At 42.5% G+C, this 18960-nt stretch overlaps 1 protein-coding gene across 4 annotated transcripts in view; it reads right to left on the reverse strand.

Moving 5' to 3' along the window:
- LOC126275794 (protein FRA10AC1 homolog) overlaps positions 1-18960 on the reverse strand; it is a 51610-nt gene that overhangs the window by 6442 nt on the left and 26208 nt on the right. For all 4 annotated transcript variants that reach the window (XM_049977231.1, XM_049977229.1, XM_049977230.1 and 1 more), the window contains one exon: positions 2182-2341. In XM_049977231.1, the coding sequence (XP_049833188.1) occupies positions 2182-2341 (160 nt within the window). The remainder of the gene's footprint in view (positions 1-2181; positions 2342-18960) is intronic.

The raw sequence follows: 18960 nt of genomic DNA on the forward strand, positions 1-18960 counted from the left end.
ACATAATATGGATAAATAAAACATCTATTCACCAAGCAGCAGCAGGACAAAACACTTAAAAGATGTGGGAAAGCACGAGCTTTTGGGGCCAATGGCACCTTCTTCTGGTAAAAGGGTTGAAGGGAAAGGAAGAGTGAGGAAGGAAAACAGCTGCTGAGGTTTTGAAAATGGAATGAGTTACAGGAAAGTCATCCAGAGGAAAATTGCTGGCTGGGATGAGAAGGGAAGACTGGTTGCTGGAGCCTGCACCAAACGAGATTTGACCAACGGAGAACTTCAGATGGAACGTAAAACACAGTGAAAAAGTGGAAACAGTGTGTTATGCATGGTAGACAAGTAAGGGTGCAGGGAAAAACTTGTCAGGTCAGAAAATAAAAGATACAGAAAAATAAAAGGGCGTGAACTAAAAGAATAATTACTGAAAACAAATGCCAAGACCAAGCACACATTATAATGTCAGTTCCCACCTACAAGTTCTGAGAAACTGGTCTGAGGAGAGGGAATCCAGAGGGCACGTGTGGTGAAACAGGCACCGAGGACACAACTGTCATGTTATAGAGCATGCTCTGCAACAGTACATTGTGTAATACTATAATACACCCTCTGTCTACGCCCACTCATCTTAATTGGTAATTTGTGATAGTCATGCCTGTGTCAAAGGCCAGACAATATTTACATAAAGCCAGTGCACAATGTGTCATTTCACAGAGACATGAAAAGAATGGTGAATGTCAAAATGTAAATATTGTTATTTGTTTGCAGATTTAGAAAGAACAGAGGTGTGTAGCTGGTCCTCAGTGAAGATGAGATCAACATTGAGGAAAGTGGCAAGAGATACGGAATGCAACCATGTTAAATTTAAACGGAGAATGTATTTAGAGACTACAAAAAGTTCAATAGGTCAACATGGCCAAGAATTGCTTATCATAGCTATTTTAAATTCATCATTTGATATGGGATAATTTTCTGGGGAAGTTCAAGTAGTGTATCTTGAATACTGAAACCGCAAAAGAAAATTGTCCAATACACGAGTACTGCACAGCAGAGTCTTGTCACCCACTATTGAGGAAACTACAAATTCTAACTGTTCCTTGCATATACATTTATGAAATTATTATCTTCTTACACAGCACACAAAAATTATTTGAGGATAATCATTTTAACCATACATATAACACAACAAATATAAATAATTTCATGCTGCCAACACACAAATTGAAATTATATGCACGGACTCCAATATGTGGGGATGGCAATATATAAAAAGTTAATGGGCAAAAACATATTTAATATGAAGCCACAAATTTTAAAACTGAGGCTACAGCAGATTCTGTGGGAGAAATACTACTATTCAATAGAGGAATTCATGTAGGATGAAATGATAATTTGAGCAAGGGCTAAGTAAGTGTTAGATTTCATTTTAGGTATATATAACAAAATTGGGTTATTATTTTGACACTGTTTGTTAACATCAGCTGTTCTTTGTTTATGGTGAAATTTTACCACAATTTGATGTTTCTCCTGAACCTGAATTAAAATTATTTAGATTATGTACATTACGAGACAAATAAATCACAATTCACAATATGCGAAGATGTCATCAATGTATCTATACCAAACCAGGGCCTGAAGATTAACAGATCCCAGGAAAGGCCCCTCTAAGTGACCCATGAAAGGCCAGCACAGGAAAGAGCCACCCTGGTTCCCATGGCTGTACCCCTGACTGTTTGCGAGCAGGTTTGGTGTCAGGTGGGTGCTGGATGAAGTAATGTTCAGCAGCACATAGACCATGTACATGAGGAATGTTGGTATACAGAAAGGTGGTGTCAATGGTGACAAGAAAAGTGTGTGGTGGGAGTTGGACTGGCACAGATTTCAGATGAACACGGAAAAGGGCAGTCTTTGTACTACAGGTTGCATGTGTTGATCATCAAGGCAGAGGTAACTTCAGTGCGAGCTTCAAAGCTAGCAACTAAGAGACAGCAAGCTCCACTGGGTATGTGGATCTTACAAGAAGGTAAAAGGTGGGAGTGTGGTCTGGCCAGGGTAAGAAATCCTATATAAGATGGTAAGGCACTATTCTAGAGGATGAACTTTGTAGTATCAGTATCGACTACTTGAAACCACAATGTTTTAGATACAGCCACATCAATATTTATATGGATGGGACCAAGTACTTACTTGCTTTAACTAGTGCATTCTTCTTTTCACCATTTTCAATGTAACCAAAGTTCACTTCCCATGTATGTAAGTCCTCCTTAGATGAGCAGTGTTTTTCTCCACAGCTAAACTGGCCTTTCCCTACAACAACTTCTTGTTCTGTACGCCATCGCATAGCCACCTTCAATCAAATTTACAGTCAGTTCAAACAGGTGAAAAATCCAGTCGAGTGCTGGGAAAAAATAACTGGCATGTATATAACCATACATAAGCTGAAAATTTGTATTACACAGTATATCTAAAAAGAAAGACAGAAAAAGAATTCTACAAAATAAATTTCCATTTACTTTGAAACTGAAGTGATGAATGACAATCAGCCACACACATGATGCTGTGATATCTTACTGCTGATTAGACTTTCATTTTAAGACTTGTTAATAAATCAACTTCATATTGTGTGTGTGTGTGTGTGTGTGTGTGTGTGTGTGTGTGTGTGTGTCAGTGTGTACTAATGGCTGTTTAACATATCTGGAAATGATAAGAATATTATTTTTGCTTCTCATTAACGTATAGAGGGGGGTCCCTAAATTTTGGAACTGGAACTAAAGTGGCAACTGGTCAAGTGTTTCTTTAATGGTCTGAATACACGAAAACCATTTGGTGCAAGAAGTGGGTGGTGCAATACAAGACACTGAAAACATTGGACCAAACTGCACAGAACTATGGCCATTTGTGGTCAGGCAACAACACAAACAGTTTTGAAAATGATCCTAATCTTTTCCAATGAATCATTTTCTGCAACCGTTCCAGTGTGGCACTATAACTGTCACCAAACAGGGTCTCTTCACATGTGAGCAAATCAACCAGCAGTACATAGTTTTGAACTTTTTCATTGGGGAGGGGGGGGTGGGGGTGGGAGGTGGAATGGGTGGGGGGGGGGGGGGGGGGGCGAGGAAGACAAGAGGAGTCTCCATGATATTGATGCTGTCTTATTCTAAGGCACCACAAGATGCTCTGTGACAGAATGTTGCACAAATGGGTGACAGAATGTTGCACAAATGGAACACCCACCGCCTTATACTGGGTTCAGTATACATTCTCAATTAAGAATAGCCACAGTACCCAGTGAGGCCATCTTTACACTGCCATACATGAAATGTGTTCACAGTAGTGACTAACAACAACCTTCTGTTGTAGAATGAAATGATAACATTGAAAATTTGTGCCAGATGGGACTCGAATGTGGATTTCCCACTTACTGTGAGCGGTCTCCCAAACCAATTGCATGCTTCACTGCCACATCCCTGGCAGTTGTAGACATCACAGAGCCTGTTCCTTTGGACATGTATGCACTGGAATATTTTATTTACACTGCCATGTGAAATACTGAGTTTGTCTCACACAAATGCTACAGTTGGCTTGAATGAAACTTTCGATAAGGCATGTCTGAGATGAGACATCGAATGGAAAAAGCTGAAAATTATCATTCTAGGAAGTGTTTCATGATTTCTACTACACTGTCACAAATCTTCCAACATAGATAAATGTATTTTTTAAGTAACTATTGTTAAACATTGAAACAAAATCTAATAGTTTGTGTGCTGAGACATATCCTCAAACTTGGTGTGCACATAGTAAGGAGCCTTTAGTTGCAAAAAGTACACACTGTAAATATTCAGTCCGTACATGTATTCAGAACTTTGTTGGCACAAAAGCAGTAGCTAATACTACTTGTGTAACAACTGATATCCTTCATTTTAATAGCAGTAAGTATTTTGGGCAAGAGAAAGTGCCATGATATTTAATGATTAATTTACCTAGCTTTTTTTTTCCATCACATAATTTGGATAATAGAATGAGTCAAACAGGATGGCTATACCAAATTCATTCACGTGAATGAGTTCCAGGCACTTCAGTGCGAAACCACATGGCTGCTACGGTCACAAGTTCGAATCCTGCCTCGGGCATGGATGTGTGTGATGTCCTTGGGTTAGTTAGGTTTAAGTAGTTCTAAGTTTAGGGGACTGATGACCTCAGCTGTTAAGTCCCATAGCGCTTAGAACATTTTTTTGTGATTGAATAACCACTTTACCTCCAAAATATTTTACCAAAGAGCTGTACAGTAGATCTGCACACCCTGGGGAAAAATAACGGTCCGAATCCAACATCCAACACAGGAGTACAAGTTAATATGCCAACTAGCTTCACAGATGATGAAGAGATAAAACAAATTACTTAGATAAATATAGTAAGGAAAGTCTGGTAGAATATAAATACATTTAAAAGGGGGGGGATGGGGGTGCACTACAAAATAATTATCCGATTGGGATAGAAATCAGTACATGTGAGGTATGCGCACTGACAAAAAAATGATTACAATGTCAGAAAATTTGGATGATTTATTTAAGAGAAAGAGCTTCACAAATGGAGCAAGTCAATAACACATTGGTCCACCTCTGGTCCTTATGCATGCAGTTATTCAGCTTGACACTGATTGACCGAGTTGTCAGATGTTCTCCTGAGGGATATCGTGCCAAATTCTGTCTAACTGGTGCATTACGCATTAAATTCCTGAGATGGTTGGCAAGTCCTGCCCATAATTCTCTAAATACTCCTAATTGGTAATCAATCTGGCAACCTTGCTGGCCAGGGTAGGATTTGGCAAGCACAAAGATAAGCAGAAGAAACTCTCGCTGTGCGTGGAAGGGCATTATCTTGCCCAAATGTAAGCCCAGGATGTTTTGCCATGAAAGGTACAAAACAGGGTGTAAAATACCATTGATGTACCACTGTGCTGTAAGGGTGCACCAACAACTATTAAAGGGGGTCCTGCTATGAAATGAAATGGCACCCCAGACCGCAGGTGTGTGTCGTAGGACCACTGCTATTCACAATATACATAAATGACCTTGTGGATAACATCGGAAGTTCACTGAGGCTTTATGCTGATGATGCTGTGGTATATCGAGAGGTTGTAACAATGGAAAATTGTACTGAAATGTAGGAGGATCTGCAACGAATTGACACATGGTGTAGGGAATGGTAATTGAATCTCAATGCAGACAAGTGTAACGTGCTGCGAATACACAGAAAGAAAGATCCTTTATCATTTAGCTACAATATAGCAGGTCAGAAACTGGGAGCAGTTAATTCCATAAATTATCTTGGAGTATGCATTAGGAGTGATTTAAAATGGAATGATCATATAAAGTTGACCGTCGGTAAAGCAGATGCCAGACTGAGATTCACTGGAAGAATCATAAGGAAATGCAATCCGAAAATAAAGGAAGTAGGTTACAGTACACTTGTTCGCACACTGCTAGAATATTGATCACCAGTGTGGGATCCGTACCAGACAGGGTTGACAGAAGAGATAAAGAAGATCCAACGGACAGTAGCGCGCTTCGTTACAGGATCATTTAGTAATCGCGAAAGCATTACGGATATGATAGATAAACTCCAGTGGAAGACTTTGCAGGAGAGACACTCAGTAGCTTGGTACAGGCTTTTGATGAAGTTTCGAGAACATACCTTCACCGAGGAGTCAAGCAGTGTATTGCTCCCTCCTACGTATATCTCCCGAAGAGACCATGAGGATAAAATCAGAGAGATTAGAGCCCACACAAATGCATACCGACAATCTTTCTTTCCGCAAACAATACGAGACTGGAACAGAAAGGAAAAATGATAGGGGTACTCAAAGTACCCTCGACCACACACCATCAGGTGGCTTGCAGAGTATGGATGTAGATGTATACGAATGGAGGACGCAGGTGGTGGCAGCTGTACTGACTAGGCATATGATGCTCAGGTGCCAGAGCTGCTGGGTTACAGCACAAAATGAAGGAAATGGGGAGACATGGATTTAGAGGGTGTGATAGGACAGAGGAAGGAGAAACTTTTGGGTGGAGGGTGTGGGGACAAAGGGTTAATGGAGACTGAGGCCAAGAGGTCTATGGGAGCAAAGAATGGATTGCAAGGACCACTCCTATCTATGCAGCTCAGAAAAGCTTGCAGTGGAGGGAAGAATCCAAATGACCCAGATTGTGAAGCAGCCACTGAAATTGAGCATGTTGTTTTCATGGTAAGTGTTATACTACTGGTGGTCATGGTTGTTCTTGGCCACAGTCTGGTGGTGGCCATTCATGCTGGTGGATGTCTGATTCTGTGCAGTGATAGCATCAAATTTGATATACTACATGGCTGCACTCACAGGTGGCTCTGCTTATGATTCAGTAGGACAAGCCTGTGACAGAAATGGGTTAGGAAGTACTCAGTGGGTAGATTGAACAGGTTTTGCGCATGGGTCTTCCACAGGAATATTATACCTGTCACAGGCAGTTGGCAGTGGGAGTGGCGTAGGGATGGGCCAGATTGTTGCGTAGGTTAAGTGAGTGACTGAATACCACTCTATGAGGTGTGGTAAGGATCTATGTGGGATGTCCCTCATTTCTGGCATGGTGATAGACAAAGGATATACTTCAGTAGTTCCCAGGATGACACAGGATGAGGAGGAAGGTGATCCTTTGTGGATGATTCTCACAGGTAATGGAAGGATTATGGGTGTGTGTGAGGGTAGGAGTTCAGTGTAGTTTCAGAGGGTATAGCATCAGTTTGTGGACTAGGTTTGGGGAGCAGTGCTGGTCTCTGAAGGGCCTTATGGGACTTTCAGTGTACTTGGCAAGGGACTTCTTGTGACTGCTTGTATGCCATCCACAGGTGCCCAGGCTGTAAGGCATTGATATTTTGGTGTGGGATGGATGACAGATTTGAAATGCAGGTAATCTTGATGGCTTCTGGGTTTAATGTGGCCAGAGGAATGGGTGAAGCCATCAGAGAGATGGCGCATTTGGTTGAGGAGGATCAGGTGAAGTGGATGGGAGACAAGGTTTTGAGGTTGTGGAGGAATGAGGACAGGGTGTCTTGGTCCTAAGTCAAGATCATGGAGATATCATGAATGAACCTGAACCAGGTTTGAGGTTTTTGGAGGCTAGGAAGGTTTCCTCTAGATGGCTCATAAAAGGTCTGGTACAGGAGGGTACACTATATGGGTGTCCATAGCTGTGATGCAGATCTGTTTATACACATTCCTCTCAAAGAAGAAGTAATTTTATGCTAGGATGTAGTTGGTAATGTGTATGAGGCAGCGTGCTTGAATCTGAAGGATGTTGCAAGAGGTAGGGTTTGATAACAGCAAGGCATGGGCATGAGCATGACAGATGGTGCTATATAAGGAGGCGGCATTGACAGTGACAAATAGGGAGAGGTGAAGGGATGATGATGGTGGATAGTCAGTGAATGAAGTGGTTAGTATCTCTGATGTGAGAGGCTAGGTTTTGGGCAACTGGTTGCAGTTATTTATCAATAAGAGCACAAATTCCTTCAGTAGGAGCACAATAACCAGCTATAGTGGGACGCCCATGATTCTGGAGTTTGTGGATTTTGGTAAACCTTTAGAAGAGCAGTGTGGTGAGTGACTTTTGGGTTACGAGGGAGATGGACTCAGGGGAGAGATTCCCAGATGGGCAAAGGATTTCAGCAGGGTTTCGAGGTTTCGTTGGACTTCTGAGATGGGATCACTATGGCAGAGGTTGTAGATGGACGGGAGAGAGTTGACAGAGGCCTTTTGTCAGGTAGTTACTGTGATTTATAGTGGCAGTTGTGAGGCCTTTGTCTGTAAGGAGGGTGATCAGGTCAGGATCTGTTTTGAAGTTGTGAATGGCACTCCTTTCTCCCATAGAGGGGCTAGAACTCGTAGCAAGAGATGCCCTTAAGTGATATTCGGTGAGTCACCCAATATGCACAACATCCTGATTGCAACCCCTTTGCCACATTGATCATACCCCTGTGGGAAACCCAAGTGCAATACCTGTCCAATCCACCCACTCACCACTTCCTACCCCAGTCTTGTCACAAGCTTATCATACCCCATCACAGGCAGGGTTTACCTGTGGAAGCACCCATGTCATATATAAACTTTACTGCAATCAGTTTTTATGCCAGTATGACAACCAACTAGCTGTTCACCCAGTAAGCACAGCGAGCTTGGATTCAGTGGCTGCTTCACAACCTAAGCCATTTGGATCCTTCCCTTCGCCACTACGTTCTCTGAACTACACATATGGGAGAGACCCTTGCAGCACATCCTTCGGTCCCTAACGCTCCTGGCCTCAATCTCCATTAAGATGGAATGTATGCGAAGTTGCAATACTTTGACAAAGAAAAACCTTATAAAGTCCAAAGTTTCCAAGGCAATGTAACTAAATTTGGCAGGGTTGTTAAGGAATGTTACATGGATACACAGACACATCTTCATGCTTATTGAAGTTTTACATTTTTAAAACTGAAATTTTCCAATGAGGTCAGTGCAGATGCTCCTTTTTTGAAAAACCTGTCAGAACGAATTTAATGTTTTTTCTTTTTTTTTTTAAACTTAATCTCATATACCATTATTATAAATATCTACGGAACAGAATATTGATATCTTCTTCCGCTAGATTTTTACAACTGTCTAAATTTCTACGAAAAAATATACCAAATCTTAGGGGTTTTCTCTTACATAAATGCCTTACTATTGCAGTAAATGAAAATCCCGTCCATACAATCGTTCACTATAGTACTGACTAATTGCAGACTACATTTAGGTACTATTCAGTCAGTGGTTTGTGAGGAAAAGGTACATTAAGTTGCCAAAATATAAGTTACAGGAAACCTGAATCAAAGATTTGATAGTGTTTGTAATAGGCTTCCCCTTATCTGCCTGAACTAGAGCAAATCATATACATTCTCTTCATTTTCAAGTAGTCTTTTCTTTGCTTGTCCTCTTAGGTTAACCTGACTTTCAAACTGAGTAACAAATAACATCAACTACATCAATTCCTCCATTATTGATTTCCTTCAATATTGACAGCACAAAAGCTCCTCGAGCAAATCCTAGCTTCCTTAAGAGTCCGTAATCTGCCAAGATTAGCATAGTTACAAATGAAACAAGCATCATACACCGCAACTTCATCAACGATTGTGGAAAATAATGTTGTCTTGGAGCATGGTTTCCTATCAGAGAGTTGTAACTTGCATTAGGTTTCGAGTTTTTTCAAGCACACACTTTCGTAGAAGTTCTGGATTTCCCACATTGTAACTGCACAATACTGAACGAAATCACTGCAGGAATAAATAATATCACGAAGTACAGAACAACAAAGGGGTGTGACCAACGAAAATTATTTTTATCACATTTATGAGTGAAACTGGAACATAATATTCAGGAATTGAAATTTCAATATCGTGTAGCAAATTAAAAAATAAATAAATAATAAAAAAAAATCACAATTTTGGTTGCTTTCGTGTACTCCCCCCTTAATCCCCTACCCCCACACCCTCCACCCAACAGTTAGCCCTTTGTTTGTCCTGTCATCATTCCAAACCCACATCACCTTCATTGTGTGCTGCACCTCACTGGGTCCAGTATCTGCATCACATGCCTAGACAGTGCACCTGCCATCCCTCACTTCCTGCAATCCTGGCCAGCAAACTTGCTGCATCCCTCCGAGCCACAAGCTACACACTACAACCCTTCTTCCTGCTTCCCATCTCTCTCTCTCTCTCTCTCTCTCTCTCTCTCTCTCTCTGTGTGTGTGTGTGTGTGTGTGTGTGTGTGTTCTTTAGCTCAACAAAGGATTTATTCTGAAAGCCAGTAAGGTTCCTTTGGCTTTTATGTGTGCCTGTTGATGACTCGATGCCTCTGCTATTTGGTGAGCCATTTCCTTTACTCCTAAATATTTATATATTATTCACATTGTCAGGCAGGCAAATATCACTATTGAAGTGAAGTCCCCAAGATGTTCTTTAAGTTTTGGAAACAGATGAAAATTGGATGGGGTAAAGTCGGGACTATGTGAAGGATTATCGAGGGCAGTGAACCCAAGGCATTGGATTGTTGCAGATGTCACAGCCCTCAGGTGGGGTCTGGCACTGTCATGCTGAAGGACAGGGTGCTCTATGTGCGGACAAACTCTTTGAACTGAAATCTCGAATTCAGCACACTGTTTCTCAAGCAGCGACACAATTATGTTACACACTACCATGTTACACGCAACAATCCAGATCCCTCTAGCACCAAAGGGTTGCAAATACACAGACATGAAGAATAGAGTTGCAGAATGTCAGTAACATATGTTTTATTTCAGAAGCTTTATGAGTTTTCACATAAAATTTGAAGGCATTAACTTTCAGTATGCCCTCATACTAGGAGAACATGAACTGGTGGAAAGAAATGAAACACCTGGTAAAATTTTGCAAAGAGTGTAATTTAATCACTGTCAACATTTGGTTTAAGGATCATGAAATAAGGCTGCACAAGTGGAAGCGACCTGGAGGTATTGCAAGTTTCAGGTTGATTATACACTCCTGGAAATTGAAATAAGAACACCGTGAATTCATTGTCCGTGGAAGAGGAAACTTTATTGACACATTCCTGGGGTCAGATACATCATATGATCACACTGACAGAACCACAGGCACATAGACACAGGCAACAGAGCATGCACAATGTCGGCACTAGTACAGTGTATATCCACCTTCCGCAGCAATGCAGGCTGCTATTCTCCCATGGAGACGATCGTAGAGATGCTGGATGTAGTCCTGTGGAACGGCTTGCCATGCCATTTCCACCTGGCGCCTCAGTTGGACCAGCGTTCTTGCTGGACGTGCAGACCGCGTGAGACGACGCTTCATCCAGTCCCAAACATGCTCAATGGGGGACAGATCCGGAGATCTTGCTGGCCAGGGTAGTTGACTTACACCTTCTAGAGCACGTTGGGTGGCACGGGATACATGCGGACGTGTTGGAACAGCAAGTTCCCTTGCCGGTCTAGGAATGGTAGAACGATGGGTTCGATGAGGGTTTGGATGTACCGTGCACTATTCAGTGTCCCCTCGACGATCACCAGAGGTGTACGGCCAGTGTAGGAGATCGCTCCCCACACCATGATGCCGGGTGTTGGCCCTGTGTGCCTCGGTCGTATGCAGTCCTGATTGTGGCGCTCACCTGCACGGCGCCAAACACGCATACGACCATCATTGGCACCAAGGCAGAAGCGACTCTCATCGCTGAAAACGATACGTCTCCATTCGTCCCTCCATTCACGCCTGTCGCGACACCACTGAAGGTGGGCTGCACGATGTTGGGGCGTGAGCAGAAGATGGCCTAATGGTGTGCGGGACCGTAGCCCAGCTTCATGAAGACGGTTGCAAATGGTCCTCGCCGATACCCCAGGAGCAACAGTGTCCCTAATTTGCTGGGAATTGGCGGTGCGGTCCCCTACGGCACTGCGTAGGATCCTACGGTCTTGGCGTGCATCCGTGCGTCGCTGCGGTCCGGTCCCAGGTCGACGGGCACGTGCACCTTCCGCCGACAACGTTGATGTACTGTAGAGACCTCACGCCCCACGTGTTGAGCAATTCGGCGGTACGTCCACCCGGCCTCCCGCATGCCCACTATACACCCTCGCTCAAAGTCCGTCAACTGCACATACGGTTCACGTCCACGCTGTTGCGGCATGCTACCAGTGTTAAAGACTGCGATGGAGCTCCGTATGCCACGGCAAACTGGCTGACACTGACGCCGGCGGTGCACAAATGCTGCGCAGCTAGCGCCATTCGACGGCCAACACCGCGGATCCTGGTGTGTCCGCTGTACCGTGCGTGTGATCATTGCTTGTACAGCCCTCTTGCAGTGTCCGGAGCAAGTATGGTGGGTCTGACACACCGGTATCAATGTGTTCTTTTTTCCATTTCCAGGAGTGTATAATGGTGAAACAGATTTCAGAACCAGATTTTAAATTGCAAAATAATTCCACAGACAAATGATGACTCTGTCCCAATTTACTGGGCTTGTACTGCATACCAAAGCTGAAGAAACAGCAGAATGTAGGAAATGATGGATATGTGATCTTGATAATTTGAAAGAACCAGAAGAGGCCGAAAGAAACAAAGGGAGCAAAAGGCTGCAACAGGGGGAAAGGAACATAACAGAAGATGGACTGAATTAAGAGATGAAGGCAGCTAAGAATTTGACAAGCAAAAGCCAAGGCCCAGTGGAAATCCTTGAAAACACACGAGATATTGAATTTAATTGACGAAGGGGGGAAAATATAAAAATGCACAACATGAAAAAGGCGAAAGGGAATACAGATGTCTAAAGGGGATATAAATTTCCCAAAAAATGAGACAAGCAAAATACTCTCTTACTTCGAGAAGAATGTAATAAGTCCAATTTCAAAGATGGTAGACTGAAAGGAGTGAATATTACTGAACCTCCAATGAACCATGGACCTTGTTGTGGTGGGGTGGCTTCCATTCCTTAATGATACAGATAACTGAACCACAGAGGGGTATCTGATGAGCGGCCAGACAAATGTGTGGCTCCTGAAGAGGTGCAGCAGCCTTCCCAGTAGTTCAAGGGGCAGCAGTCTGAATGACTGACTGATCTGGCCTTGTTAGGCCACTACTGCGAATGGTTAAAAGCAAGGGGAAACAACAGATATTATTTTTCCCAAGGGCATGCAAGTTCTACTGTATGGTTAAATGATTCCTTATCCTCTTGTTATAATATTCTGGAGGAAAACAGTTCCCCATTTGGATCTTCGGGCAGGGACTACTAAGAACGATGTCATCATCAGGAAAAACACAACTGGCAATCAACGGATTGGAGTGTGGAAGTATAGAAACATTATCAGGCAAAGAAGATTAGAAAACTTAAATAGGGAAATGGACAGGCTGAAGTTAGATATCGTGGGAATTAGTGAAGTTCAGTGACAGAATAAACAATACTTCTGTTCAGGTTATGATAGGGCTATAAATACAAAATTAAATAACTGTAATGCAGGAGTAGGTCTACTAATGAATTAGGAAACAGTCAAAGCATTATTGTTGCCAGGATGGATGTGAAGTCAACAACCACCATGGCAGTACAAATTTCTATGCCAACTAGTTCCACAGAGATGCATGGTAAGATAAAGGAAATTATTGAGATAGTAACGGAGACAAAAATTTAATTGTGATGAGGGGCTGGAATTTGATAGTAGGGGAAGGAATAGAAGGAAAGGAATGAAAGAGAAAGCCACCCAGTAGAATTTTGCCTGAGCATAATTTAATCATTGCTAACACTTGGTTTAAAAATCATGACAGAAGGTTGAGTATGTGGAAGGAACCTAGAAACACTGGACGGTTTCAGACTGTTTGCATAATGGCAAGTCAGAGATTTTGGACCCGGATTTTTAATGGTATGGCATTTTCAGGGGCAGATATGGACTCTGCCCGTAATTTATACGTTATGAACTATATATTAAAATCAAAGAACCTGCAGAAAGGTAGGACATTAATGGGATGGGACACTCAGTAAGCTTAAAAAAACCAGATGTTGCTGACTGTTCCAGAGGAGGCGTTAGGCAACAACTGATTAGACCAGGAGAAAGAAGTATAATGGAAGATGAATGAGTAGCTTTGAGAGATGAAAAGGCAACAGAGGATTAAATATGTAAAACGACATGGCCTAGTCGAAATCCTCAGATATCACAGAAGACACTGAATATAATTGATGAAAGAAAAAATAAAAATGTGGGAAATGAAGCTGGCCACATTCTCATTTTTTAGTCATTTTGTCTCCCTGACAGAAAATGCAAAATAGCTAAGCAGGGATGGCTAGAGTACAAATGTCAGGATGTAGAAGCATATATCACAAGGATAGTAAAATTAGAGATGCATTTGGAGAGGAAAAAAGCAAATGTGTGAATATCACGAGCTTAGACGGAAAATGAATTGTTAATGTTATAAAAACATTGTGATTTGGAGAACACATGAAACTCTTCCCCTAGAAAGCAAAGTTGACACTAAGGCGATGTGATTCGATAAGCGATATGACCTGTGTTGTGACAAACAACAAGTAAAGCACAAATCACATTTCTGGCATCATTGTGGCTTATCAATATTTAAAGCTCCAGCAACTGAAAAAGAAAAGAAAGAACCGTGTGCACCTGTACAATGCTCGTCAAAACATTTATTAGACCACATAGTGTGATACTTTATATCTAAATAATGAATACAATCTGAAAAGCTGCAACTGTTCAGTACATTACGGCTGAATATGATTCAGATTCACATGTATTTATGAGGATTGTTACCAGATCTGAAGTCAGATAAGTCACCATCGATGTTGTGTGATTAGGTGATGAGTTTTAAGTAAGCGTAGACAATATTGTGTTAGAAATGGAAGAAGCCCATGATGATGAGGAAAATTCTGGTGCCTCCTCCTTGGTTTCATGCAGCTTTCATTCAACAGCAACAGGAATTTTGCCACTGAATAATATTTCGTAGTGTAGTCCTACAGACAAGGGCCTTTCTCAACAATTTGAACAAAAGAAACCATCTTTGAACAGTTCTGTTGAGGGAAAAACATGTTAACTATATGCAGCACAGAAAGAAATGCAGATATTAAGATGTCTTTCCAGCATACATGCAAGTGGAAGCTCCACCAAGTGCAGTGCACTGTCACAGCATTGAGTGTGGCGCTTTGTAGCTCATTGTGGCCAAACACCAAAATGTATCATGCATTTACTTGGGATTGGAATGAAGTACAACTTTCCTTCCACCATTAAAAACAATTTTGATATGTTAGCCACATTTCTTAAGCAGCAATATATGCTGTAAATGCACCAAATGTAAACTGGCCAGTGGCTACATTTTTCAAAATATGCGCAGTGCTGTACTTTAATTTGAAGATTCACTATAACTATGAGCAATAACGAAAAGAAAACCAGTTCATTGTCAAGTTATGAAGTGTCATGCAGAAGAACTTTTTTACTTATTTTTATTTTTTTCCAGAATAGTTTCCTCAAAATTGAATAAGAAAGACTGTGTGGCAGAGAATACATACAAATCCCAAATCATGTCGCTTTTACATTACAAGTGAAAAGTTAAAGCTTTACTGAGAAACTAACTGCAGAAATGAATGTAGATTTGCTTCATCTACATATAACAACTTTGTAAGAATGCAAATCTGATTACTTGTAATTTTACTCTTTGCATATTGTACGATATGAGTTGTACGGAGCGACCAGCATTCCGTGTAGTGCCAGGAGGTACGACAGATATGTATCCATCTCTCTACTTACCCCTACCACTCCCCACACTCCCACCTTCTACATGCTTCCTAAAGACCATAAACCCAACCACCCAGGACGCCCCATTGTGGCCAGTTACTGTGTCCCCACTGAGAGAATCTCTACTCTTATAGACCAACACCTTCTACCTATTACTCGGAATCTATCCTCCTATATAAAAGATACCAACCATTTCCTCAACCAACTCTCCACAGTTCCTGTCCCTTTACCACACAGTGCCCCGCTCGATACTATTGATGCCACCTCCCTGTACACTAACATTCCTAATGCCCATGGCCTTACTGCTATCAAACACTACCCTTCCAGATGCCCTATGGATTCCAAACCAACAACCTCCTTCCTAGTCTCCAAGACCAACTATATCCTCACTCATAATTACTTCTCCTTTGAAGGCATTACCTACAAATCCGCGGTATGGATATGGGCACCTGCATGGCACCGTCCTATGCTAACCTATTCATGGGCCATCTAGAGGAATCCTTCCTAAAACCCCAGAATCCTAAACCCCTCACCTGGTTCTGATTCAATGATGACATATTTGCCTTCTGGATTGAAGGTGAGGAAACCTTATTCACATTCCTCCAGAACCTCAACAACTTCTCCCCCATTTGCTTCATCTGATCCTACTCAACCCAACAAGCCACCTTCCTAGATGTTGATCTCCACCTCAGAGATGGCTACATCAGTACCTCCGTCCATATCAAACCTACTAACCACCAGCAATATCATCTCCACTTCCATCAGCTGCCACCCATTCCATACCAAGAAGTCCCATCCGTACAGCCTAGCCACCCGTGGTCATCGCATCTGCAGTGATGAGCAGTTCCTCTCAAAATATACTGAGGGTCTCACTGAAGCCTTCAATAACCGTAATTATCCTCCCATCCTCGTACAAAAACAAATATCCCATGCCTTATCTTTCCAGTCTCCCACCACCTCCCAAGGTCCCACAGTCCGGCCACAGAGGAGCACTCCCCTCGTAACTCAGGACCACCCGGGACTGGAGCAACTGAATTACATTCTCTGCCAGGGTTTTGATTGCCTTTCGTGGCCTGAAATGAGAAATGTCCTGCCCAATATCCTTCCAACCCCTCCTACCGTGGTATTCCGCCATCCATTGAACGTACACAATATACTAGTCCACCTTACACAACCCCTGCTCCCAATCCTTCACCTCATGGCTCATACCCTTGTAATAGACCTAGATGCAAGACCTGTCCCATACACCCTCCTACCACCACCTACTCCAGTCCAGTCACTAACATCACCTATCCCACCAAAGGCAGGGCTACCTGTGAAACCATTCATGTGATTTACAAGCTAAGCTGCAACCACTGTGCTGCATGCTATGTAGGCATGACAACCAAAAAGCTGTCTGTCCGCATGAACAGCCACCGTCAAACTGTGGCCAAAAACAAGTGGACCACCCTGTTGCTGAACACACTACCAAACATGATACCCCTCATCTCAATGTCTCCTTCACACCCTGTGCCATATGGATCCTTCCCACCAACACCAGCTTTTCTGAAATGCGCAGGTGGAAACTTTCCCTGCAATACATCCTACATTCCCATAACCCCTCCTGGTCTCAACCTTCGTTAGTCACAGTCCTCACCTATCCAGCCCCCTCCCTATTCCTATTCCCATTCCAGCACTACACAACTGTCGTTTCACTGCCACACCCAGTCATTTAATTTCGTTTTATTTCTCTCCTTTCCACTACTTACCTCCTCCCCCGTTCTCTCCTGCCGTCCGTCTAAACTGCAACACTTCACCGTCCGTCACTCTCGCCACACTATCCCTCCCCCTCCATGTTCCAGCCTCTTCCTTACCCCCACCCAGTCGCCACTCCCATCACACACTGGTGCTGCTGCTCACAGTGTGGTTTCAGTTCTCTGAGACTGCAGATTTGTGCAAGTTGCATTTGCGTGAGTGTGTGCGTGTGTGTATGTCTGCCTTTTGCTGACAAAGACCTTAATGGCCAAAAGCTATAATTGTGTGAATTTTTTTGTTGTGTCTATTGCGACTCAGCATCTCCACTATATGGTGAGTAGCAACTTTCCTTCTCTGGTATTGTTAGATATGTATCAGTGTTGTATTGTCATCGTTCCAGTATGGAACAGTTAAGTTGCTTCTGCATTGTGTCGCATATCATATCATATACTGCATCACCTTAGTGTGAATTGTGCCAAGTTGATCCAACAGCTCACCAGAAAGACCTTTGCCTCACAATCTACGAAGAGTGTTTGGATTTGCACAAATGACGACAAGATGTTCTTTAAGAGAATCGTAACTGGTGATGACACTCGGGCCTACACCTATTATGTTCAGACCAAGGTTCAATCTTCACAATGGGTTGGGAAAGGTTCTCCAAGACCAAGAAAAGCTCGTCAGTTCAGGTCAAATGTCAAAGCCATGCTGGTAGTTTTCTTTGTCTTTGAAGAATTAGTTCATCATGAAATCTTACCACAGGGACAAACTGTCAAATCAATGGTACTGCAGGGATGTGTTGCGACTCTTCCGAGAAAATGTGAAAAGGAAACAGCCTGAAAACTGGCAAGACAATTCATGGCTCTTGCATCACGATGACGCACCCACACATTCATCCCTGTTGGTGTGTGACTATTGCACAAAATACTGTGCTGCCTCATCCTCCATACTCTCGAGACCTGAGCCCTGTGAACTTTTTTTTATTTCACAAGTTGAAAACCCCTTGAGAGGATGAATAATTGCAAGAGATATGAGGGCTGTTCAATAAAGAAGGATGATAATTTTTTTATGGTCATAATTTCTTGTGCTAAAATTTAATATTATGATATTCCGTAAGCTTAATGTGCAACAAACACACTGTAGTAGTTTCATTGTTGGGACTCCTGGTTCCAGGCAGTGAGAGGCAGGCAAGGTCATATATGTTCAGTGTTGCCTACCACTACAATGGAGGTAACACATGAGGTACTATAGGCGGCTTTGAAATTCTGCTTTCATCTCAACAAAACTTTAGCTGAGGCCCATACATTGTTACAGGAGGCCTCTGGAGAGTCTGTTCTCCTCTACAGCAAAGCTCGAAGGTGGTCTAAAATTTTTAAAGAGAGGAGACAACCAATTTCAAAGGAAGGTGGGCCCAGTGCTCCAGTTACAGCTATTGTGGAAGAAAACATCATGCTGTCATTGTGAGAGAGGATCGCTGAATTACCTTAAGATCACTTTCTGAAATACTGAACATTTCGTTGGGTGCCACCCACATGTACAAAATTACATGACACGTGTTTGTGTGTGATGGGTTTCAAGACTGTTGATTACTGAACAGAAGGCCATCTGCACAGATTTGCATGAAATGGAAGTTGATGTTAGAGGAAGATCAGGAGTTTCTTTCAAATGTAATCACTACCGGTGAAACTTGGCTACATCATTTTGATCCTAAGAGCAGACAGCAAAGCTCAGTGTGGAAATCTCCTTCATCACCAATCCCCAAAAAAGCAAAAGTGGTTGCTTCTGCTGGGGAAGTTATGGTCATTTCATTCTTTGATTTTCATGGAATGGTTTATCAGCGTGTTGTACCTGCACACACGTCAGTAACTGGACAATACTACGGGGATGTCTTGAAAACATTGCAAGTCCATAT

The sequence above is a fragment of the Schistocerca gregaria genome, chromosome 1, assembly GCF_023897955.1.
Source record: "Schistocerca gregaria isolate iqSchGreg1 chromosome 1, iqSchGreg1.2, whole genome shotgun sequence".
NCBI classification, from domain to species: domain Eukaryota; kingdom Metazoa; phylum Arthropoda; class Insecta; order Orthoptera; family Acrididae; genus Schistocerca; species Schistocerca gregaria.